This window comes from Doryrhamphus excisus, linkage group LG16 (assembly GCF_037039965.1).
Source record: "Doryrhamphus excisus strain RoL-2023G ecotype Guam linkage group LG16, RoL_Dexc_Guam_v1.1, whole genome shotgun sequence".
NCBI lineage: Eukaryota > Metazoa > Chordata > Actinopteri > Syngnathiformes > Syngnathidae > Doryrhamphus > Doryrhamphus excisus.
This window is the reverse complement of record NC_136372.1, coordinates 13,439,131-13,466,427: the sequence shown is the minus strand read 5'-3', so window position 1 is coordinate 13,466,427 and position 27,297 is coordinate 13,439,131. Positions and strand designations below refer to the sequence as shown.

Below are 27,297 nucleotides of genomic sequence, written 5' to 3'. Positions count from 1 at the left end.
TGGCAACTTGAATTTTGTTTTAAGCTTACCAACAATAAAATTATTTTTAAATTAAGTTCATGTAATAGCCAACATCTGGGGGGCTCTAATAATGCAAAAAAATTATTTAGAATGTCAAAAAAAACAATGCTTCAATTTATAAATATGTCTTATTATCCCTACTATATTGAGTAATAGGAGTATAAAAGTGACTATAGGGGTGTTATTTCATGTCTACAGGGATCTAATCATGTTAAAAAACATCTTTAGATCTTAATTTTATTAAGTCATGGCAACTTGAATTTTGTTTTAAGCTTACCAACAATAAAATTTGAGTGTATATGACATTCTAAATTAAGTTCATGTAATAGCCAACATTATTATTTGAACATAACTTAAAAAATAAAGTTAGCAAACTTAGAAAGTTTATCTAAATCAATTAATTACATTTTTTTTTACATTGCATTCATGTATAAAATCAAGTGATGTCAACAGATACTCTGAATTACTTTTTAGAGTGTACATTTCCATGCACCACCAAAGAAAGGTGATGCAAGAAGTCCCTGATTGTCATTTGATGCCAGATTGGGATGTGTCAGCACCCCCCCCCCCCCACAACCCTCCACCCCCAACCAGGCGTGATGCTGCCGCACACTTCTTATTAGCTAAAATACACATTTCATTGGTGCCAGCAAGATGTTAGCAGCCTGGAATCCAAATGCAATGCAAACAATGTCTGCTGCACAACAAATAAAGCAGCCATGTCTTGAAACAGGTCGTGCAAGAAGAAGAAAAGTGTGTGTGTGTGTGTGCGCAGCGCAGGAATCTGCACCCAAAAGCTGCAAGGTGACTCTGGCTCCTCCCATCCAAGCTCCGGCACCAATAATAAAGTGCTTTTTGTGTGCACACAGTCGCCACTTGAGCGCATTCCTCGACGAAAGTGGATGTCCGCGGCGCTCAAGTGAAGCTCTACCGTCCAAGGACGCACAGAGCTCACCCACGGAGAAAGGACACACTTGTGGACTTTATGCTTTAACTCGGATGATAAACACACGCACGACTGAAGTTAAGAGGTAAGCCAACTTCATTAAAAGGCGGCGGATTCATCCTATTTAGTTTCCCTGCATGTGCGTGTTCGATGCCAACCGCGCGTAAAGCCACTGCGTGGCAGCGAATACAACAAAAACGCTCAATTGCCCAACAAATTCACACTATGGCATCTTTAATGAACTCCTGGTGATTGGCATAAATGGATCTCTTCACCAAATAAAAAGGCAGGCGCCCGACGCGGAGCTGCTAGGATCCAGCCGGGCTGAGGTGCAGGCAGGGCGGCTTGCGAGAGCGCATGAAGCCCGGTAGAACTTTGGAGCTTTCATAAACATCATCACAGCCATACATGGCGTTATTTCAGCACTGAGGGATATTTAGCATTTGAAGCTACATTTCCACTTTATGTGGAAAACTTCAGAAGAATGCAAAAGCCAAAAAGATGGATTATTACAAAGATGCTTATGTTCATTATTATCATATTTATTACTGCTATTAGTGGCCAGCAAATGTCTCAATGAATGGGAGGGTTATGCCAAGGATGGGCACCCAGCTGATGAAAAAGATGATTATTAATATTGTTATTATTATTAAACGCCCTCAGTGAAAAGCATGAATGGATGCAAAGCCACGTAAAAGGTTATTGTTGTTCATCAGTTCCATATCTTAGGTTAGGTTAATTGGCGACTTATATTTACAACCTTCAAAATTAATTTTTTTCAACATTTTTAAAGTCTTTTAGACATAAACTAACATCCCTATAGTCACCTTTACACTCCAATTCCAATCCAATGTAGACATACAGTAAAAGAAACAAAAAAAACTACATTTTAAGTTGAGTTTCTAACATTATTAGAGCCCTCTAGATGTACAATAACATCCCTATAGTAACTTTTTCACTCCTATTCTCCATAGTAGATGTAACAATAGAAAATATTTGACCGGCTCCAGCATACCCGCAACCCTAATGAGGATAAGCATTACTTCCTGCAGTTGTCTTATACACAAAATTATTAAAAAAATAAATCTAATAAAATGTATGAAGCCGTTAAAGTTAAAGTGGAAGCGCGACATGGTGAGGGGTTACTGTGCAGGTTTAGGATGGGAGCGACATTGCCAAAGCAAACGATAACTTCTTACTCGTGTCAGAAATTCATATTCATATTCAGTATCATACTAGCACATCACCACGACCAGGAGAACAAGAGTAAAGAGAGGGGGGGAAGCTGCCTGCTGTGGCCCAGCAAGGTGCACTGTATTCGGGCACACGGGTCAAAGCAGCCCCTGCAATGCCATGGAGGTCTCCGGCAAAACTTTTGCTTTTTTCAAAAGTTTGAAACGCTTCATTTTGCCAAAATCTTTTTCTCCTCAAATTAAAACGTAATTATGACTTTTAATCATGTTTTAACTTCCCTCAAAAATACTTTCATAAATAACAGTCTGCATTCAAGCACCATTTATTCAGTCATATATACTGTATCTTTTCTATATTCAAAATCATACAGAATAGCATTTATATACCAATATATATATATTTACTGACACAAACTAAGTTTTTGAGTTTGTGTGTGGTTTCTGAAGTTGAAACCGAGGCAGGAAAAAAGCCAAGTCTGGTTAAAGGCTTCCCTGGAGATGCTTAATAAGTGTAAGAAGAGTCTTCTGACCACAATCCCACAAGCCTGCAGACAGATTAGCATCTTTTACACAGACCCCCCTCCCTCACAAACAGGCACAGAAAATCACATAATCCTTCCCGGAGGGGGTGGGAGGCTGCAGTAACCCCCCCCCCCTGCTTATTTCCTCACCGTGTGTGTGCTGCTCTGTCACTGACAGTAGATAATTACTTCATATCAGCCACAGGGGGTTGGAGCTAGGGGGGGGGGGGGGGTAATATATATTTGTTAATGGGGGACTTTCAGGTCGCTAATGTTGCAGGTAGTGTGGACATGGTCAACAATGCTTGTTTGCCAGATCAACAGGCGTTTACTGCAGGTTATTTCACAATAGAGGCAATATTAATAATAACATTATAGTATGTTGGTCATAGTATGGTCATATAAAAAAATATATAAAAAAATAAAATAACATTTTTTAACTATATTAGGAAGTGAACAAATGTAACAGTTACTGATTGTAAAAATACCAGATGAAGGGGTAGGATTTAATAAGCTTTGCTTCTTCCTACTCCTTTTGGACATGTGGAACTGTGAACTGATTATGTGATGCATTCAATTGTAATCCGATGCATGTTCAAATGAAATAAAATCATTACCATTACATAATAATAAAAACAAAAGTATTACAATATGGCCTTTGCATGATTAGTAACATAACAACACAAGCTACTGTTGCTGCCATAAGAGGAGCCGCACTGTCACCACCTTGCAAAACAAAGACCCGGACCCTTGGAGCTCCGCTTTCCGCCAATTAGCGGCGGTGTGTGAAGCGTACAGCATGGGGGCGGGGGCGGATTATGGATGGTAAAAAGTCAGGTGGAGGAAGGAGAAGAAGCGAGGGGAAGCAAAAAGGCCACGAGCCGGGGCACTCAAACCGCGGGTCCCGAGAGGGGAGTCGACGGGGCAGAAAGTTGGGAATGGGTGGGTGTGGGTGTGTGTGTGTGGGGGGGGGGGGGGTTGCAAGTGGGAGCAACGTATGTGAACTCACCAAGAGTACTGACGAGTACTTTGGAAAAATGGGCTATTACTTTATTCCAAAAAATGTTGTTTGTCGTGACGGTCCTTGAACGCACCTTCTTAATTTCTCCCACACTTTACTGATGCACAGAACTTTACCAGAACTCTGAGAGAAGACTCCACAAAATCTGCAGCGTGAAGTTACTGGAGGGTGTTTTTGCAGGTTTGAGGAAGATTTGGATAGAATCCGTACATAACCCCCCCCCCACAGAAAAAGACGCTATACTTGTTGGCATGTCAAAGTAGCCTCAGCTTGCCGGCGTCACATTTCAGTGCCGACCAGGCCAACCCACAGCGTGTACTCCTCAGAAGCTAAATGAAGGTCCAACCAGTGCAAGTAGAGCTTGTATAAATATACACACATATGCAAAAGAGACGTGACACCACCCCAGTATCATGACCCCCCCCACCATCAAGCCATACTGGGAAGTGTCACCAGAATGACGGAAACCGCTTCGGTTTGCAGTTTGGGAGAAATCTTAAAAAAAGAAAAAAATACCCCCCCCCCCCAACACTAACAAAACAAACGGGGCATGTGAGGAGGCACACGGAGAGGACGAGAGGGAGGATGCTCATCCCAGAGCCCCGCCGCAAATTGCAGCGTTTCAGCATAAAAAAAGAGACAGCTCCCCAACAAAGGCTGTAATTACCCTTGGGGGGGGGACCAGGACCTTACGAGGCAAAAACACACACACACACGCACACACACACACACGCAACCGAAACTAGTAGCAAGAGATCAGCCTTCCAAAGCCAGTTCAAACATTGCAGCGCTTGCTATCAATGACTGATGACAAAATCAAACAAACAAGGAAACCAACATAACACCAGCGGCCAATCAATTATAGTTATTTTTTTGTCATTACATTTTTACAGTGCCTAACAAAATAAACTGCCCCCAGGCCGCACTTTGGACAGCCCTGATATATGTATTATACATTCAGTCATTCTCTACCACTTATCCTCACGAGGGTCGCCCAGCTGTCTTCAGGCGAGAGGCGGGGTACACTCTGGACTAGTGGCCAGCCAATCACAGAGCACATATAGACAAACAACCATTCACACTCACATTCATACCTATAGACAATTTGGAGTCGCTAATTAACCTAGCATGTTTTTGGAATGTGGGAGGAAACCGGAGAACCCGGAGATGGCTGAGGGTGGAATTGAACTCGGGTCTCCGAGCTGTGAGGCCTGCACACTAACCACTCATCACCGCGCAGCTTGGTTTAAGTTACATTCATTCATTCATTTTCTATCGCTTATCATCACAATGGTCGCAGGGGCTGCTGGAGCCTATCCCAGCTATCTCCGGGGTGAGAGGTGGGGTACACCCTGGACTGGTGGCCAGCCAATCACAGGGCACATATAGACAAACAACCATTCACACTCACATTCATACCTATGGACAATTTGGAGTCGCTAATTAACCTAGCGTGTTTTTGGAATGTGGGAGGAAACCGGAGTACCCGGAGAAAGGAAAACCCATGCACGCATGGGGAGAACATACAAACTCCACACCGAGATGGAATTGAACTCAGGTCTCCTAGCTGTGAGACCTGTGCGTGAACCACTCGGTCGCTGTGCAGTCAGTAATAAACATATTAGTCGTAAACACGAGTACGTGCGGGTCGCTGGCAAATGATGCCGTGGGGTTGAGTGTGTGTATCGTGTGTGTATCGTGTGTGTATCGTGTGTGTATATCGTGTGTGTATCGTGTGTGTATCGTGCGTGTATCGTGTGTGTATCGTGTGTGCCTTTGTGCTTCCATAGCATGGCTAAAACACCATTGCTTAATCTTCTGATGCTACACCTGCATCGGGTGAGCCAACCTGAGTCTCAGCATCAACAACCGACGACTGACTACAAAGCTAGCCAGGCGGACACGGGTGTGGGGGTTGGGGGGATGGGGGGAGGTGGGTTGATGATGGAGTAATAACACAGGTATCAAGTTGGCAGCGTGCAGAGTGGTCCACCTGCATTCTTACACTCTACACACACACACACACACAGCTTCACAACCTTCCTCTTTCACCTTTGGGGCAGCTAACAATACCTGGCAAGGGGCCAGTAAAAAAGGAGGCGGGTCCTTGTGTTGATTGGTTGTGTTGTATTTCACAGGGGACGGGCGCCCAGAAATTGAGCAAAGTTGACACCAGAGGACGGACACATTTTTATTGGGTGAGTTACGAGTCACATCAGATTCTTTTCCACTTTCCACCGTACGGCCCTACCAGGTGACATTCAGTCATTCATTCAGGCGGGGTACACCCTGGACTGGTGGCCAGCCAATCACAGGGCACATATAGACAAACAACCATTCACACTCATATTCATACCTATGGACAATTTGGAGTCGCTAATTAACCTAGCATGTTTTTGGAATGTTGGAGGAAACCGGAGAACCCAGAGATGGCTGAGGGTGGAATTGAACTCAGGTCTCCTAGCTGTGAGGCCTGCGCACTAACCACTCGGTCACCGTGCAGCTTGGTTTAAGTTCCATTCATTCATTCATCGCTTGTCCTCACAATGGTCGAAGGGGGTGCTGGAGCCTATCCCAGCTGACTTCGAGCGAGAGGCGGGGTACACCCTGGACTGGTGGCCAGCCAATCACAGGGCACATATAGACAAACAACCATTCACACTCACATTCATACCTATGGACAATTTGGAGTCGCTAATTAACCTAGCATGTTTTTGGAATGTGGGAGGAAACGGAAGAAACATGCAAACTCCACATAGAGATCGCCAAGGGTGGAATTGAACCCTGGTTTCCTAGCTGCGCACTAACCACTCGACCACCGTGCCGCTCTTACCAGGTGACAATAGTACACAATAGTGCTTTATGGAAGCTACACACATAGTTTGTTAGCATTAAAGCTACAGACGCACCATGTTCCCAGTATGGCCGACTAAAAAGAAGACTACCGTGGGACCTCTGGGATTTATTTACTGTATAATGATTCCATGTGGGAACGTTAATGAGAGCCAATCCAGGAAGCAAGCTTGTGGTTTGCCCCGTAACTCCAAAAAATCATAAATATCGAGCAAGTACCGTAGGAGTAGCTGTTGTCCGTCGCTCATTCCTGCTATGCTAATTGTCAGTGGGCTGTGACCGGGTCTGTGTGGGCTTGTAAAGACACACACACACTTACACACCGCGCAGCCAGGAGCCTCCGGCGTCTGGACGCACACCGCTACTCTCACTAATTGTTTCACGACTTCCCCCGGTGTTCAGTAAAAAAAAAAAAAGCCTACTTCTGCTCAAAAGTGGGGGGTGTAAAACAGAGGAGTGGGAGGAGCTGTTGACTTTTGGCAAAAACACACACACACACACACACATGCATTCCTCAGGTTGGAGGAATCTGTGGATGCTGTGTCAGTTTGCTTCCGGTAAAATATTTGCCGTGCACACAATGTGTCAGTGTCAGCGGGCGCCCGTCGGCTGTTTCTCGTGAAAACCCAGAAAATGTCAAGCTGGAGATGTGTCGACACTCTTGACACAGTTGTGTTTGTGTGAGACCACACACACACACACACACACACACACCATTTATGTGTGGTAAAATACAAACAATCCATGATAACTTCTATGTGGATGTTCTGAATGGATGTTTCCTGGACACAACAGCGCCTCTGCTGGTTGCAGCAAAGTAGTGCACAATAAATCAACAAAAAAACAAAAACAATCAAACAAAACAACAAATAAAGTTGTCATTTTTTGAAAATTATTTATTCATTCATTTTCTACCGCTTTTTCCTCACGAGGGTGCTGGAGCCTATCCCAACTGTCTTCGGGCGAGAGGTCGGGTACACCCTAGACTGGTCGCCAGCCAATCACAGGGCACATATAGACAAACAACCATTCACACTCACATTCATACCTATGGACAATTTGGAGTCGCTAATTAACCTAGCATGTTTTTGGAATGTGGGAGGAAACCGGAGTACCCGGACAAAACCCACGCATGCACGGGGAGAACATGCAAACTCCACACAGAGATGGCCGAGGGTGGAATCGAACCCTGGTCCTCCTAGCTGTGAGGTCTGCACGCTAACCACTCAACCGTGCCGCCCGAAAATGATGTATGTGAGGGGGGTAATCTTATGGGAATTAAGTCAAAATATTTCAATATAAAGTTAACGAACGTGACTTGATTAGAAAGTTGCTATATTTCCCAAGTGGGTAGGAAGTCCCCGCCCAGCCACACGGCAGCTACAACGCCATGCTAGGCTATTGAAAGAACAAACAAGACTTTTCCAGGTCAGCCATGAGCACACACATCATGACGTGTTTGAACGGATGTGTGGATTAAGTGGAAGCACAACAAAGAATCATTCATCCTGCCTCAGCCTCTCACTCAGCCCATTGCTACCTGAGCACCCTGCTACTACCAATACTACTACTACTACTACTACTACTACTACTGCGGTCCACTCTGTGATTGAGCTTGTTGATTCATGCCAAACACCAGCAGCATCTAATCATATTAAAAACACATGTGCTATTCTATGCTTTGCTTCATAAATATGTCTCAAAACAGTCAAACCATCATGTGATCAAGATGATAAAGGTTACGGTTGAATTCCAGACCATCTTCAAGGGTACAAAGGTACCTATAGGGGTGCTATTTCACATGTAGAGGGCTCTAATAATGTTTAAAAACACAGTTAGAGCATTTTAAACAGGTTTTCTTTGCTTTCATTCATAAATATGACTCATTTTGTTTAGTGACATCTATATTGTGTAATAGGTGACTATAGGGGTGCTATTTCACATCCAGAGGTCTCTAATAATGTTTAAAAACACAGTTAGAGCATTTTAAACAGGTTTTATTTGCTTTCATTCATAAATATGACTCATTTTGTTTAGTGACATCTATATTGTGTAATAGGTGACTATAGGGGTGCTATTTCACGTCTAGAGGGCTCTAATAATGTTTAAAAACACAGAGCATTTTAAACAGGTTTTCTCCACTTTCATTCATAAATATGTCTCATTTCGTCTTACGACATCTATATTGTGTAATAGGTGACTATAGGGGTGCTATTTCACGTCTAGAGGGCTCTAATAATGTTTAAAAACACAGAGCATTTTAAACAGGTTTTCTCCACTTTCATTCATAAATATGTCTCATTTCGTCTTACGACATCTATATTGTGTAATAGGTGACTATAGGGGTGCTATTTCACGTCTAGAGGGCTCTAATAATGTTTAAAAACACAGTTAGAGCATTTTAAACAGGTTTTCTTTGCTTTTATTCATAAATATGTCTCATTTTGTTTAGTGACATCTATATTGTGTAATAGGTGACTATAGGGGTGCTATTTCATGTCTAGAGGGCTCTAATAATGTTTAAAAACACAGTTAGAGCATTTTAAACAGGTTTTCTCCGCTTTCATTCATAAATATGTCTCATTTTGTCTTACGACATCTATATTGTGTAATAGGTGACTATAGGGGTGCTATTTCACGTCTAGAGGGCTCTAATAATGTTTAAAAACACAGTTAGAGCATTTTAAACAGGGTTTCTACGCTTTGATTCATAAATATGTCTTATTTTCTCTTATTATATCTACTATATTGAGTGCAAAGATGACTATAGGGGTGTTATTTCATGTCTAGAGGGCTCTAATAATGTATAAAAACACATTAAGAACCTCGCAGACAGGTTTTCTACACTTTTATTCATAAATTTGTCTTATTTTGTCTTATGACATCTATATTGTGTAATAGGTGACTATAGGGGTGTTATTTCACGTCTAGAGGGCTCTAATGTATAAAAACACACTAAGAACCTTGTAAACAGGTTTTCTATGCTTTGATGAATAAATATGTGTTATTTTCTCTTATTATGTCTACTATATTGAGTGTAAAGGTGACTATAGGGGTGTTATTTCATGTCTAGAGGGCTCTAATAATGTATAAAAACATACTAAGAACCTTGTAAACAGGTTTTCTATGCTTTGATTAATAAATATGTGTTATTTTCTCTGATTATGTCTACTATATTGAGTGTAAAGATGACTATAGGGGTGTTAGTTCATGTCTAGAGGGCTTCTGTGATGTTGTGTGATATTTAGAGAATGGGATGGATGTGCCGTGCTTTTACATCCACATCACATTCAGTTCCTTTTCAATTGTCAGGGATATTTTGTGATGTCACCTGCACTGATCCTCACTTATTGGTGAGTTTCCCTTGCTCGGATCCTCTCGTCCAGTTTTTGTTAAACACATGAGGATTCTTGAGATTGCTGCAGGGAAACCGTGACGTGAAGGGTTTTGACAGGTTGTTGCTGACTGATGTCTTTACATGCGGGAGAGCAGCATTCGCCCCTTTTCTAAGTCGTCTGGCACAGGAGTGCGACAGCGTTGTTGACTTACACGATTCTGTCACATATCTGAGAAAACCTTCACGCTATCTAGACATTTTTGAGAATTTCCCGCCACGTTTGCGTTGGGGGAGGCGGAGGAACTGCCGACCTGCCGCCTCCTTGCTGGCGCAGCACCAGGGAAGAGTTTCACAATAAATTCTTTTGTGACACTCTTAATCAACAACGCTTATCTCCAGTTCACGTTTATCTTGTGTGTGGCACATGTCAAGGGCTTGGGGGAAGAAAAAAAAAAAAAAAAGCCAGGCGGGGCGGAATGACTTGAAAAATCACAAACGGAAAAACACTCGGATGGACGTGTGGAGGAAGCCTGAAAAACAGGTTAGCTTCTGGACAAAAATTAAGATACAACCTATGGCTTGGAGCACACGCTAGCATACATGGAGTATGCATATACACTCATCCCACGATATTTCACGCTTCCAATCATGCTTGTTCAAAAATAGATCAATCAATAAACATATATGCATATTTAAGCTAATTTGACATATTTTTCTCTAGAATATAAATATACCGCATTCACAACTTGCATTTAAAAGACATTATGATAATATGTAGTATTGTACACAGAAGAAACACAGGAAGGACTGCACAGCACAGGAAGTAGAAAACAACAAAAAGGAAGTCTCCCAATGCTGACATGTGTGAGTCTATATTATGTCTAATTTTCTCATATACTGGGTAATAGGAGTGCAAATGTGACTGTAGGGGTGTTATTTCATGTCTAGAGGGCTCTAATAATGTTTTTAAAAAAGTGTATTTAAAAGGTAATTAACAGGTTTTCTATGTCTTACATGTATTTTTGTCTGTTATTATGTCTGCTATATTGGGTAGTAGGAGTCTAAAGGTGACTGTAGGGGTGTTATTTCATGTCTAGAGGGCTCTAATATTGTTAAAAAGTGTATTTAAAAGGTCATTAACAGGTTTTCTATGTCTTACATGTCTTTTGTCTCTTATTATGTCTGCTATATGGGGTAATAGGAGTGTAAAGGTGACTGTAGGGGTGTTATTTCATGTCTAGAGGGCTCTAATAATGTTGAAAGAAGTGTATTTAAAAGGTCATTAACAGGTTTTCTATGTCTTATACGTCTTTTTGTCTCTTATTATGTCTGCTTTATTGGGTAGTAGGAGTGTAAAGGTGACTGTAGGGGTGTTATTTCATGCCTAGAGGGCTCTACTAATGTCAAAAGTGTATTTAAAAGGTCATTAACAGGTTTTCTATTGAGGATAAATGATGTCATTTTAGGAGTATAGAGTTTAAATATTGAAGAAAATACATTTACAGCTCTTATATGTCTTTTTGTCTCTTATTATGTCTGCTACGTTTGGTAGTAGGAGTGTAAATGTGATTGTAGGGGTGTTATTTCATGTCTAGAGGGCTCTAAAAGTGTATTTAAAAGGTTGTAAACTGGTTTTCAATGCTTCCATTTGGTAGGAATCTTAGTTTTTACTCTTCTTGTCGAAGAATTCCAGCAGAGGTGGCTAATGATGAAGGAATGTGTGTTCAAAGAGCCCGAGGACGTGTGTGTGTGTGTTTCCTTGGCGAGCGCATGTGACATTGTTTGTCGAGTCGGGGCCGGCGGCCTGTCAGTCAGTCTGCCCGTACTGTCAGTCATGGTGCCATACCTGATGCCGGGCACGCCCTCTCAAGTTTGAAGATGAGCTCGTATTTCAAGAGAGAAGAAAAAGGCAACAACAAGTGTAGTCTTTCACGTGTGTGAGTGTGCTTAATATGTCATTATAGGGGTGTTATTAAATATCAGAGGGCTCCAACAATGTTAAAAAGCATGTTTAGAATGTTGTAGAGAGGTTTGCAATGCTCATTTTGTTCATAAGTTGTAGTTTGAGAAGCCGAGGTCAATGCAGTGTTTTATTGGCCATTTTGCGCCTTTGCTCCAAACATATCAATGACTAAATTCTGCTGTTTTGTGGTTGCAAAAGGCCTATTATTAGACAAAAATATGCATATTGAAGTCAATCGTCAACATATTTTTTTGCCTAAATGAAGCATTGTCAAGCATAAGTAAACAGGTTAATGGTGTTAATCATTGTATTTAGGTTAAAAAACAGGTTTTATGGAAATATTTTGTTTTTAAATAAGTGGCCCGACTATGCGGAAATTCAGTGTTTTCATCATCTTGATGGATTTGATGATTATCTTGGCATGTTGACTGTACTTGTTAAGCTGATAGCGTTTGGCAGTCTATTACTTATCAGTATATCACCGCAGCTTGAAGAACACGGACAAAGAAAAAAAAAATACTGCAACTCCAGCCACAAGAAAGCAAGCATAACCACCTGATATGATGCTATCCCCACTCACGTGCACGTCCAAATCATTTGAATCCATTTTCAGGTCACGTGTAAACAGAGCCTCTGATCTACTCGTGTGCTGTTATGGTAGCAGTTAGGATCGACGTCCATCACACACGAGGTGGAGTCACGAGGGTCATCTTCTTAGCCTGACAAGCACCGTAGAGCGAGGGGTCTCACACTCAGCTCAACCAACTAAGAGACGAACCCTGAATTCACAGCAGACACGTGTCGCGTACGTCACATCCGTGTAGCGTTTTTGCTCATTTTATAAGCACAAAAAGCTGTTTTCCGGTGTTTCTGCACTTTTCTTACACTTTGAAACGCATCAAAAATAGACTTGGTCTGTCTTTTGGGTCGTGCATCAGACACTAGCGTGACAACGCCACAACTATCACACAGCAACAGCTAGATAACAAGGTCGAAGGTACTACCATATTCGATCTAAACATGCAACTTGCAATGTTTTACCACACAAAGCACCCCCCCCTCCCCACTTACGCTTAACTTTCAGGTCACGGAGGATAATAGACATAATGAGAGAAAATAAGACATATAAGGTAGAAGAAACCAGTTTACAACCTTCCAAATACACTTTTAAACATTATTAGAGCTCTTAAGACATGAAATAACACCCCTAAAGTCAACTGTACACTCCTATTACCCAATATAGTAGACATAATGAGAGAAAATAAGACAGATAAGACACAAATAAGACATAATATAGACTTGCAAAGAGTTCCGTGTTGTTTCTTTTTTACTTCCTGTACCGTATAGTACTTCCTGCTATTTTCTCATGTATGTTACTGCATGCATGACCGAAGAAACCAGGTTAAAGCCTTCTAAATACGCTTTTTAATATTATTAGAGTCCTCGAGACATGAAATAACACCCCTATAGCCAATTGTACACTCCTATTATCCAATATAGTAGACATAATCAGAGAAAATAAGACAGAACAGAACAGTTCACGACCTTCTAAATACACTTTTGAACATCATTAGAGCCCTCAAGACATGAAATAACACCCCTATAGTGAACTACCATATTCGCTCTAAACACGCAACTTGCAACGTTTTACCACACAAAGCACCCCCCCCACACACACACACACACTTAACACACACGCTTAACTTTCAGGACAGGAATAAGAAAGATGAAAGCCAGTGTTGTCCAGGCTGGACTTTCATGTGCGTGTAATACGAGAACGTCATGTTGGAGATCCCAGACAGATACACCTTCGCCGTGGCCTCAGTTGGTCCGGGGTGGGGGGGGTACGTCGATGAAAGACGGCCCCGCTCGGACGCCGCCTGACCGGACAAAACGTGAGGCCGGTGAACTAGGAGGGGCTGCCTTTGTGTTGATTCTTTATGGAACGTCTATCAAGTCTAGCAGATCTTAGTGCTTGACGGACGCAGTGAAGCTTTAAGGGACGCGTGTGCTGCAGGGCCGAGAACCGATCTTCAGGTGGGAGTATTTGAAACCTGATATTGTGTGTGTGTGTGATGTCAAAGCAGGCTTGTTATCTGTGTCGTCTGGGGTCACAGAACACGAAGCAATGGTTTGATCCCACAACTGCAGGTTGTAGTGGCGGCGGACCAAAGCCGCAAAATATTCCTTTCTTCCACCTGATTCACTCTACTTAAGACAGTCCCCATCATAAAGTATGCAGTTGAAAGAAGACATATGTCACACTAATAACAAGTCAGCCAACAGCAATGTTTGGATAATTATGGCATGTGTCTGGAATGTCATGTGTCGGCACCGTCACGCAAGACATCCTCCTTGCCACTCATTGTTGTGTTGTGCTATTCAGAGAATAATCACAATAAGAATGGCAGGTGCATTCAGGGACATCCATATTTTTATAGTTAGAGCAGACAAAACCTGCTTACAATTTTCTAAATATGCATTTGAACACTATTAGAGAACTCTAGATATTAAATAACATCCCTACAGTCACATTTACACTCCTATTACCCAACGTAGTAGACATAAAATACATAAATAATACATATAAGACAGAAGAAACCAGGTTACAACCTTCTCAATACGCTTTTTAATATTATTAGAGCACGCGAGACATGAAATAACACCCCTATAGTCAACTGTACACTCCTATTACCCAATATAGTAGACGTAAGACATAAATAAGACATTTAAGACAGAAGAAACCAGGTTAAAGCCTTCTAAATACGCTTTTTAATATTATTAGAGTCCTCCAGACATGAAATAACACCCCTATAGTCAACTGTACATTCCTATTACCCAATATAGTAAGCATAAGAGAAAATAAGACAGAAGACAGAAGAAACCAGTTTATAACCTTCTAAATACACTTTTAAACATTATTAGAGCCCTTAAGACATGAAATAACACCCCTATAGTCAACTGTACACACCTATTACCTAATATAGTAGACATAATATAAAAGAATAAGAAAAAAAAATGTTCACGACCTTCTAAATACACTTTTGAACATCATTAGAGCCCTCAAAACATGAAATAACACCCCTATAGTGAACTGTACACTCCTATTACCCAATATAGTAGACATAATAAGAGAAAATAAGACAGAAGAAACCAGTTTACGGCCTTCTAAATACACTTTTAAACATCATTAGAGCCCTCAAGACATGAAATAACACCCCTATAGTGAACTGTACACTCCTATTACCCAATATAGTAGACATAATAAGAGAAAATAAGACAGAAGAAACCAGTTTACGGCCTTCTAAATACACTTTTAAACATCATTAGAGCCCTCAAGACATGAAATAACACCCCTATAATGAACTGTACACTCCTATTACCCAATATAGTAGACATAATCAGAGAAAATAAGACAGAAGAAACCAGTTTACGGCCTTCTAAATACACTTTTAAACATCATTAGAGCCCTCAAGACATGAAATAACACCCCTATAGTGAACTGTACACTCCTATTACCCAATATAGTAGACATAATAAGAGAAAATAAGACAGAAGAAACCAGTTTACGGCCTTCTAAATACACTTTTAAACATCATTAGAGCCCTCAAGACATGAAATAACACCCCTATAATGAACTGTACACTCCTATTACCCAATATAGTAGACATAATCAGAGAAAATAAGACAGATAAGACACAAATAAGAGATAATATATACTCGCTAAGAGTTCCGTGTTGTTTCTTTTTTACTTCCTGTTCCGTATAGCACTTCCTGCTATTTTCTCATGTATGTTACTGCATGCATGACCAATTTAGAGATTGGCTTCAATCTGTATATTGTTTAGACTAATAGGCTGTATTCAACAACAAAAGGACATTTAATAACAGGTCAGCATTATTTTCTTAATAATTACAACGAGTGTGTTGATGAATGTGTGTAATTAATTGCCAACAATCGCTTGTGGTTGCACTTATATTGTCGGGAGCCTACATCATTGGAATTGAACAAGGTCGCCGCACAAAACAATCGTCTTTCATTCCTTCCATCCTGACCACTACAAGTCCTTTGCCTCTTTTCTAAAGCTACTCCAGGTGTTGCATTGTTTTGCCGGCGTGAGGTCACACAGGTACAACGAACGGGTGACAGACGGCATCCCAGCAATGCACCGGGCTCATACCTGAGAGCAGAACATGCATGCCGCCAGCCTTTCATTAACATAGCTGGCATATTCACACACTAGCTCCCTGCGTGCTGGAGGTACACGGGCAGCACCTTTTATGATCTTTTCATCCGCTTTTATCCCGCGCAAATCTCCTTCCTGCCTCCCAAATCTTGCTGGGCCCCCTGTGTCACGTTGACAGATAACCCCCGCTGGATTATGGGTAACGGGTTCCAGCTGCGGCGATGGAGAGCGATGGGAAAGGGTGGAATGGTGTAAAAAGGAGAAGGCTATTCCGTTAATGACTTTATTATATACTTTATTGCTCTCTGGTTCTACCATGGGCGGCACGGTGGGCGAGTGGTTAGCGTGCAGACCTCACAGCTAGGAGGACCAGGGTTCAATTCCACCCTCGGCCATCTTTGTGTGGAGTTTGCATGTTCTCCCTGTGCATGCGTGGGTTTTCTCCGGGTACTCCGGTTTCCTCCCACATTCCAAAAACATGCTAGGTTAATTAGCGACTCCAAATTGTCCATAGGTATGAATGTGAGTGTGAATGGTTGTTTGTGCCCTGTGATTGGCTGGCGACCAGTCCAGGGTGTACCCCGCCTTTCGCCCGAAGAAAGGGTAGGCTGGGATAGGCTCCAGCACCCCCCGCGACCCTCGTGAGGAAAAAGCGGTAGAAAATGAATGAATGAATGAACTACAAAAGCAATCTTCACTCGCTGTACTGCAAAAAAGGTCAGTAAGGATAATTCATAATGCCGCCTACAGATAACATACTAACTCCTTATTTCTAAAATCACAAATATTTCAACTTGCTTTTATAGTTCATCTTCAAACAGCTAAAATAATGCATAAGTCTAAAAATAACAAATTAGCTAAAAATGTCATCTAATACTTCTCTACAAGAGAGGAGAAATATGATCTCAGGGAAGAACTAAATCTGAAACACTTCTATGCTAGGACTACGTTAAAAAGCCATAGCATATCAGTATGTGGAATCAAACTATGGAATGGATTGAGTAAGACCCTCAAACAATGCACAACAATGAGCCAATTCAAGAAACAATACAAGCAGTTGATGTTTGCTAAATACAAGGATGAAGAGTCTTGAACCAGTCATGATGTGCTATACATATCACTATATTGACACTTACTATGGTACACATTATGTCATTGTATGGTCATATCAAAAACAAAAAAAATTAAACCGTATTATGGAAAGCAGGAAGTGAACAAATGTAACAGTTACTGATTGTAAAAGTACCAGATGGAGGGGTAGGATTTAATAAGATTAGCTTCTTCCTACTCCTTTTTGGACATGTGGAACTGTGAACTGATTATGGGTGTACAGTGTACAGTTCACTATAGGGGTGTTATTTCATGTCTTGAGGGCTCTAATGATGTTTAAAAGTTTATTTAGAAGGTCGTGAACTGTTCAAATAATTATGTTCAAATGAAATAAAACCATTACCGTTACCGTTACCATTATTCCCATAATATTTAGACTTTATTCTCTCTAAATTAGTAAGCTAATTTTTGTTTTGTTAATTTTTCACAATATTACCACTTAAAAAAACATAATATTTCAACTTGATGCTACTGCATGTTCTGGGCATTCATATCCCTTTAGTCATCTTCTCAGCGCTGCCAAAGTGTCAACTTGGTGATGTACAGGTTATGAATCAGCACCAAGAGAGACGTAGTACGATCTTGCCCGGCTTCCAAAACAACACGATGACAAAGCCGAGGCTTGAACACGCTGCCGTCACTCCAACTCAACTCCAGGAGCGCTGTGACTCACGCTCCGATGCACATGCCAAAAGCATTATTTCTCTTGGGAAGTTCAAATCCCAGAAGAGAAGGAGAGCCTCTTTAATGCCCTCCGTGGTGAGCACGCTGATGCCCTGACTGCGATTTGGCCTCCTGCCCTTCGGCAGGCTGAATTTTGCAAGAAGATTCTGACACACACACACACACACACACACACACATTGGGATTTTATAATCCCTGCTGTCCTCCTCATTGGCCCGCCTCTCAAGATAAGGGCTCTTGACGCTTGGCCTGCAGGGACTTAATTGAAGTCCACTCCAGCCCCTCTCCATGGCCCCCTGGGCTTCTCTTTAAGTCCGACAGAAACTTGCTTTCACCTCCACTCAGCAACTTTCTTTTACTCCTCCTCCTCCTTATCATTATTGCTTTTTCTTTCTGACACAGAAACACCTGAAGTGCTTGAAGGAGATTATTTTTTTATTATCATGGCCACCATTGCTGATGATGAGTCGTTTTAAGCTGCGTTCACACATACGGGTCGGTAGTGGGGACCAAAAAATACGGAAAAAACATGACTAGGGGAGTTCCAATCCCGTTCATTCCAAAAAATGATCAGACCTGCAATTAAAATCTCTGATTGAGAAATCCCTCCTTGATCGTAGTTAACTGGCCCTTACTTAGAATTCCAACATTTTTATACTTAAGAGTATAGAAAACGTGTTCAGTACCTTCTAAATATACTTTTTTTAAACATGATTAGAGCCCTTTAGACATGAAATAACACCCCTATAGCAGACATAATGGGAGACAATAAGACATAATATAGACTCACTCAAGTGTTAGCATTTGTAGGGTTATTTGTTGTTCTTATTATGCTTCGTCCTCTGTACCGTACTTCCTGCTGTGGCTGTTGTCTCATCAATGTAACATTACTGAACGCCTTGCGCTTGTATTTGACTTCATTTAGCCATTTTTATGCTTGAATTATGCTTGAATATGCTTGCCATTCATATCGTTGACGGCAGCACCTCAGAAAGTTCTTGTTGATCTCGAAATGCCAAGCCAGTGACACACTGTTGCTTTTTTTTTTTAAGCTGAACTACCGGCAGTGTGAGGAATGTCTCAACAAGCATGCAGGGAAAGGAAATTACAACCGGAGTTAAAAAAAAACAAACAAAAAAAAGTCTTCGCCTCCAGTCGTTTCTTCAAGACACTGGAGTTAAAAGCACGCAGTCAGGAGTCACTCAGCGCTCTGCGGGTACGCACGATTCGTTCCTTATCTGCTTCCTCGCTGATAAAACCCCGTACAAATCACTCACATCCCAGCAGAAAAAGAAAAATCCAAACACTATCTGTGATCTGACTAGATCTAGGGTCTAGTTTCTCCTCTTGGGTGACCACCATGGATTCACAGTACAGTAGAGCCTCGGTTACGTCCCAGAAGGTCTGACTCAAACCCAAACATACTCTCATCAAATCATTTTTTACCATAATAAAAAAAAACATGATGAAGGAAGGAGATAAGTGAACATTTAACATCACTTTTAGCTCGATTGAAGGCGTGAACGTTGACGAAGATGACTAAAAGGCAGCAAGATCAACATGGACACGGGTTTCGGTTCCGGTTTCCATGCTCACACACTATTAACGTTGATATTTTGGGATGCAAATCTGTTCAGAAGACAGCTGGACAACAAGACGCTACAAACCGGGAAATGTACGCTAACTAAGACAAAAAAATATGCTAACTGGGGTGTACGCTAACCAAAACTCCACGTCACTTCATTAATAGAAATTTGGGCAAAATGATGTGTACCCTTCGGACTGTAAATGACATTCGTTGTACTGTATCAGTGTCATCAAGTTATCGTTTTTGGGGGTTTAAGGACCCCTGTCAAGTTGTCAAGCAAATTTGACACACATGAGCTTGTCAGTCCTTTCAGGGTGTGTACCAAATTTTGTGGCGATTGTCCTAAACGCTCCACTCCACTCCTTTAATAGAAATTTGGGCAAAATGGTGTGTACCCCTCGGCCTTCACGACTACAAGACGCTACAAACCGGGAAATGTACGCTAACTAAGACAAAAAAATATGCTAACTGGGGTGTACGCTAACCAAAACTCCACGTCACTTCATTAATAGAAATTTGGGCAAAATGATGTGTACCCTTCGGACTGTAAATGACATTCGTTGTACTGTATCAGTGTCATCAAGTTATCGTTTTTGGGGGTTTAAGGACCCCTGTCAAGTTGTCAAGCAAATTTGACACACATGAGCTTGTCAGTCCTTTCAGGGTGTGTACCAAATTTTGTGGCGATTGTCCTAAACGCTCCACTCCACTCCTTTAATAGAAATTTGGGCAAAATGGTGTGTACCCCTCAGCCTTCACGACTATAAATGACATTCGTTGTACTGTATCAGTGTCATCAAGTTATCGTTTTTGGGGGTTTAAGGACCCCTGTCAAGTTGTCAAGCTAATTTGACACACATGAGCTTGTCAGTCCTTTCAGGGCGTGTACCAAATTTTGTGGCGATTGTCCTAAACGCCCTAAAAGTTGCAACGGGTGTTTTGTATGAGAGTGCATTGAGCTGTGTGAGTTTAAGCGCCCCTTAAACCGACCGTTATCCTTTACGAATCTGAACACGCGAGAACGCAGCATACTGAATACTGTACACCTCAGGCAACGGATCTACACAAGCAGGCTTTTGTTGTCAAGGATTCTCCATAAATGACTGCATTCTTAAAGGGGCGGGGGGGGGGGGCGGGGCAAATGGGGGTTAAACTTTTCAACCACAAATACAGGTTAGTAGGTGAGCCCACTTTGGAGCATTCTTCAAGGTCAACGTATCGGATGTAGCAATATTTTGTAATTACCCAGACGAGAAGACTAACGTGGGCTGCACGGTGTTCGAGTGGTTAGCGCGCAGACTTCACCGCTAGGAGACCCCGACTTCAATCCCACCCTCGGCCATCTCATCAGTTTGCATATTCTCCCTGTTTTCTCCGGGTACTCCGGTTTCCTCCCACATTCCAAAAACATGCTAGGTTAATTAACGACTCCAAATTGTCCATAGGTATGAATGTGAGTGTGAATGGTTGTTTGTCTATATGTGCCCTGTGATTGGCTGGCCACCAGTCCAGGGTGTACCCCGTCTCTCGCCCAAAGACAGCTGGGATAGGCTCCAGCATCCCCTGCAACCCTCGTAGAAAATAAATGAATGAAAGAAGACTAACGTGTTAGCAGTGGGATTCAAGCAAATGTCAGGATGACTCTGACTCATAGATGCATAAGGGGAGGACAAATAAGCGATGAGGGGTATGAGACGACAGCTGAGATGATACAGACCTCTTTTACGCCACTGCTGTACCCCCATCCCCCCACCCCAATTCTTTATCTGCCCCCTTTGAGTCAACTTTCAATGCAACTTATATAGCAATATAGTCCCCACTGAGTAAACACAGCATTGTCAGTATTATTAATAGCTGAATACAAATGAATATCATAATAACGATGGGTCTGTCTGAATTCCTCATAGTTATGATGCGCCTACACATTTAATATCACAAAGAAAAGCTCTTGATCTTCCATCTGGCATGATTATAGGACAAGGGTTAAGGTATTGGCCGAGAGCCTTTTCTTTTCTTTTATCCAGATATATGTGACTTTTATTTGCTTGCATGCCCTCCATTCTGTCCTAATAAAATATCACTCTTGTAAAAGCAATTACCCATAAGAGGGAGAGCAGTCATACTAAAGTAGAGGGTCCAGAATCACGTACAGTGATATATATCAATCAGTTACTGGGTCTGGGGGAGACTGGGCCGCATCAGGTTTTCCAAAAAAACAAAAAGCATTTATTAAAAACAAAAAAATTTAAAAAACTTCGCTTTGGTTCCAATTTTCTACAAGAAAAGCACTGATAAAACATTCCACTGTTTTCAAATATCTTTTATCTTTATATCTTTATCTTTTATCTTTAATATTTTTCAGATTAAAATGAACAAAGCATTATTAGAGCCCTGTAGACGTGACAAAACATGACAATAGTCACATTTATACTCTTTTTATTTACAACATATTGCACAACTGCAGGGTCTTGGAACACATGCTAACTCGCAAACTAGCACGCTAGCGACCTAAACGGTAGCCTTCAAGTTATTTCCTTTAAAATTAAATAGCCAAAAACATACCACTTCCACACGGATAGGGAGGATAACTATTAACAGTTATTTAACCTTTAACATGAACATTAATCAAACGTAATTTTTTCTGGGTACATGATACCATACAGCATCCATATCAAACTTGCATTAAACTTTCATATCAAGGCGGGGGCCTCAAACTAGTGTCCTGTGGGCCACATTTGGCCCACGGGCTGCGTGTTTGAGACCCCTGATGTAGTGTGCAATTTACAGTATACAAGGGATGCACAATAATTATTGGTCGATATCAGGGAATTATGACGTCATCCTATTACATTAAAAATAGCTCTCATAACCAATTTCAAAAAATGCTCCAATAAGGTGAGATTACCCATACACTGCGAGTGAGCAAATGAAGCGCTCCTTTTTTTTTTTTTAAGCGAGGACAGGATGTTATACCAAATGCTTCATCATAAAACACACATCGAGCACACAAAAAAAACCTTACCAGCCACCTGAGAAAAGTACATTCTAACACTCCCAAGAAGTACTAAATACATTTTATAATACAACCTGAGGACATTTTCTCCCTCACTATCTTCATCTTTGTGGTGCTTTTGAGACAATAGGCCGTTTGTGCATGGCCGAGGTGTCAAGGCCAAAAAATGTGCTTTCAGGTTAGCGGCTGTGCGAGTCAAAGAGATAAGATGAAAAGGTGTCAAAAGATGCGAAAAGGTCAAAAGACAGAAATGTGGCCCTGTCCTGCTCACTCACCCCCCCCCACCCCACCCCATTTCTCTCCCACTCATTCCCCAGGCTGTTGATGCAATAACCAACTGTCACACACGCTCTATCTGGCAACAAGTATCTACTTTATCTCCCCTCGTTCCTCCCCTTTCCATCATCTCTTTCAAGTCCACTGTAGACTCTCTAATAGAGTTATTTGTTTTGCAAGTCTCGGGTTTAGGTAACACATAACCCTGTCGATGTTATCTCCCGGCTGTATTTCAGCATTAGGAATACTTGTGTCAGTCAGTGTGTTGACATGAGGCGTATGATTTTTTCAACGACATGGAAGCGGTTGCTTGCGCAGTCACGAGGAAAGAGATATGAAGATGAAGATCAGGGCTCATGAACCTGACCATTTGGCAACAGATTCCTAAAAACACCAGAGCAAAGACTATCTTTGACGAGAATAACATAATATTATCCATTTGGGGCGACATTCTATACCGAGGCTGCACGGTGGATGAGTGGTTAGCGCACAGACCTCACAGCGAGGAGACCCAGGTTCTCCCCGGGTACTCCGGTTTCCTCCCACATTCCAAAAACATGCTAGGTTAATTGGCGACTGTACTACATTGCCTTGCATTTCTGGGCTGCACGGCGGTCTTGTGGTTAGCGCGCAGACCTCACAGCTAGGAGACCCGGGTTCAATTCCACCCTCGATCCACCATCTCTGTGTGGAGTTTGCATGTTCTCCCCGCCGTGCATGCGTGGGTTTTCTCCGGGTACTCCGGTTTCCTCCCACATTCCAAAAACATGCTAGGTTAATTGGCGACTCCAAATTGTCCATAGGTATGAATGTGAGTGTGAATGGTTGTTTGTCTATATGTGCCCTGTGATTGGCTGGCCACCAGTCCAGGGTGTACCCCGCCTCTTGTTCAAAGACAGCTGGGATAGGCTCCATCACCCTCCGCGACCCTCATGAGTATAAGCAGTAGAAAATGAATGAATGAGTAAAATTAATGGGCTGCACAGTGGAGAGTGGTTAGCACGTAGGCCTCACAGCTAAGAGACCCGAGTTCAATTCCATTGGTTTTCTCCGGGTACTCCAGTTTCCTCCCACATTCCAAAAACATGCTAGGTTAATTGGCGACTCCAAATTGTCCATAGGTATGAATGTGAGTGTGAATGGTTGTTTGTCTATATGTGCCCTGTGATTGGCTGGCCACCAGTCCAGGCTGTACCCCGCCTCTTGCCCAAAGACAGCTGGGATAGACTCCAGCACCTCCTGCGACCCTCGTGAGGATAAGCGGTAGAAAATGAATGAATGTAATGAATGAATGACATTCGATACTAAGTACGGATCATAGTCCAGAATCTGGTTCTTAGATTTATGAAAGGTAGTCCTGCCATAGATCTTTCTAGTAAGAATGAGGTACCAGAAATGCTTGTGACAAAATGATTGGCTGGACATAATTAATAACTTATGTAAGTGGTCTTGGAATTCTAAACTGTCCCATGCCGTAATGCGTACCGTTCCTCTCCATTCAACCAACTATGAATAATAAGTCAGATTTTTTCTTGTCCTTGCTGTTTCAGGCTGAAACGGGATTAGGAGTCTTCAAGATGAAGGTCTTCCTCACTGCGCTCGTGCTCGCAGTCGTCCTTCCCCAAGTCACCCAGTCCAGTGAATGCCCGAGGGACTGCTCCTGCTCCACACCCGAATCCATCTTGTGTTTCCAGAGACGTTCCACAACCATTCCTAAGGGAGTGCCACCAACCACAAAGAGCCTCTACCTGTTTTCCAACGGAATCGAGGGACTGTCCACCGAGGACTTTGACGGTTTGGGCAACTTGGAAATGCTGGATCTCAGTCAAAACAAACTGAAAGAACTTCCCGATCGAGTGTTTGAACCCCTTGTTTCTTTGAGGAACCTGGACTTGTCCGCCAACCAAATCACCCAAATCTCAGAGGAATGCTTCCAAGGAATGCCGCTGCTGGAGCGTCTTTATTTGTATAGCAACCACATCAAAACCATCCATCCCGCCGCATTTGACGCTTTGGAGAACCTACTGGAGCTGAAATTGCAAGGCAACCTGCTGACGTCTTTGCCCGTTCTCTCAATGCCCCGCTTGCTGCTGCTGGATCTTCGTTTCAACACCATACCAACACTGGGTGCCTCAGACCTCAAAACCCCAAATCTTGAGTCCCTCAAACTAGGGGGCGTAGGTCTAACTAACCTGAACAAGGATCTCATAGACAGTCTGGAGAACCTCCATGAACTGGACATCTCAAGGAACCATCTAACGGTTTTCCCGCCAGTGCTGAAAGAAACTCACGGGCTTATTTACCTCAACCTGGCTGGCAACCCGATGGGTCCTCTTAAATTTCAGGACCTGAAGAACCTCGGGGAGATGCAGGAGTTGGACATCAGCAGCTTAAGCTTACAAGGCCTCCCAGAGGAGTTCTCGCAGCTTTTCCCCCACCTGAGGAAGCTGACAGTGGCAGAGAACCCCTTCAACTGCCTCTGCAACCTAGCCTGGTTCCCAAGATGGCTCCGAGCCCAAAGCATCACCTTGGAGAGGACAGAAGAAACCCGTTGCCACTTCCCTCCGATCAATGCTGGTAAGGTAGTGGAGAGACTAGAGCATCAGGATTTTGGATGTCCTACCACAACCACCGTCACCACGAGCACTGTTAAAACCAACGCCGCCATTCCTGTACATGTCAGCACCCCAGCAAGTGCTACTACAGCTAATCCAGCCTTACGGTTTCACGAGGACTCAAAGAGAGACGCCGACTACCCCCAGCCCCCGGTCCCTGCGTCCCCAAGCAGCAGCAGTGTGGACTCGCATGAGGAACAGCGCTTCTGTCCTTCTAACACTTGCCTCAATGGGGGTACTTGTCGTTTGGACCAGTATGGTCAAGTAGACTGCACCTGCCCACCTGGAACCTATGGATTTTATTGTGAAATCCGAAACGACAGTCCACCCTCTCCTCAAGAACCGGACCTGTACATGACAACCGTCACCCCAAACGCACCGGACATCAGCTCCCGTCAGGCAACCTCGACGTCAATCCTGCTCGATCTCCACCGTTACATCGAAATGCGGCCTTACCTTCGCGGAATCCGCCTCACCTACCGGAACCTCTCGGGTCCTGATCGCAGGCCGAATCAGCTCAGCCTCCCGGCATCATACCCGGAGTACAGACTCAGAGGTCTGAAGCCTAACTCCACTTATACCGTATGCGCCAGTCCGCTTGGCGCACCGAGCGGCATGGACAGCGTCTGCACTCAGGCGCGTACAACCGACGAGAAGGACGACAGCGTCACCGGAGCTCAAATTGTCAACAAAAAAATGGCCACCATGCTGGTTCCTGCGGTAGCCATCTTGATTCTGCTGGTGTTGATCGCAACAGCGGTGGGAGTTGTGTGCTACGTCCGCAAGAAGAGAGCTAAAGGTCACCTGGATCTGGACTGCGAGCCTTCTCAAGTGGAATTAGATGGAGTGAAAGCCGGTTTGGGCAACGGAGCACTTCCTCAAAAACAACCCCAGCTCATGATCCCGGAACCCGCTGTTCAGAGCGGCAACCTGGAGTACGAAGTCTTGTTACTGCAGGATCACTGCATATCAAGTAAAAACATGTCACTTCACAAGCCCTCGTACTTTTGACATCTGGTTTAAGACTAAACAAGCTCTGTGTCCACAACGGACCACAAAAGTCCACTTTGACTTGGACTCATATGGGCGGTCTTTGCTGGAATGGCAACCGCTCCATTCAGGGGTACGCACTACATTTGCTGAAATGTTCCTCAGTACTGCCCCCAAGGAATTTAGGAGGTCATGAAGATTGCCGACGGGTTACTGTAAGAGTGCATGATAATTATCAAACCGATATGAGGCAACAATCTGGCAACATTAAGGCGAGAGAGCCTGTATTGAGATCATTTGTAAACAAACATTCCACAAAGATTTTTTTTTTATCAACTATGTCTGTTGTGACGGCAGCACGGCGGTCGAGTGGTTAGCGCACAGACCTCACAGCTAGGAGACCAGGGTTCAAGTCCACCCTCTATCCACCATCTCTGTGTGTAGTTTGCATGTTCTCCCCCGTGCGTGCGTCCGGTTTCCTCCCACATTCCAAAAACATGCTAGGTTAATTGGCGACTCCAAATTGTCCATAGGTATGAATGTGAGTGTGAATGGTTGTTTGTCAGATTTTTTCCTCATAAAATGAACAATTATATTAATAATATTAGCGTTTTTTTATTACTTGTGATAATAATTTTCCATATTTGCTGAAAATGTGTTTTATCACTTGCAAACTTTTTGTCTATAGGTATGAATGTGAGTGTGAATGGTTGTTTGTCTATATGTGCCCTGTGATTGGCTGGCGACCAGCCCAGGGTGTACCCCGCCTCTCGCCCAAAGACAGCTGGGATAGGCTCCAGCACCCTCCCACCCTCAGCACTCCATGGCGATCCTGAGGGTGGGAAGACTAATGTAGCAAACTTCCATGTTGAACCCCCCTGCCCCCGTCCCCGTCCCCCTCACCAGGGCTGACCTGTTTGGCACTAACATGACAAAATGATGATTTTGTATATAAGTTTTATACATGTTTTTTTTTTCCT

At 42.8% G+C, this 27,297-nt stretch overlaps 2 protein-coding genes across 3 annotated transcripts in view; one reads left to right on the top strand and one right to left on the bottom strand.

Annotated features, from left to right (window-relative positions):
* The window catches only part of LOC131102993 (mitochondrial import inner membrane translocase subunit TIM16), a 117,798-nt gene that overhangs the window by 31,768 nt on the left and 58,733 nt on the right, over nucleotides 1-27,297 (bottom strand). The window lies entirely within an intron of this gene.
* Nucleotides 884-26,791, top strand: vasnb (vasorin b). Its single transcript, XM_058048781.2, has 3 exons — nucleotides 884-1,052; nucleotides 5,841-5,900; nucleotides 24,263-26,791. Exon 3 carries the CDS (start codon nucleotides 24,290-24,292, stop codon nucleotides 26,336-26,338), a length of 2,049 nt encoding a protein of 682 aa, XP_057904764.2. The 5' UTR covers nucleotides 884-1,052; nucleotides 5,841-5,900; nucleotides 24,263-24,289; the 3' UTR covers nucleotides 26,339-26,791.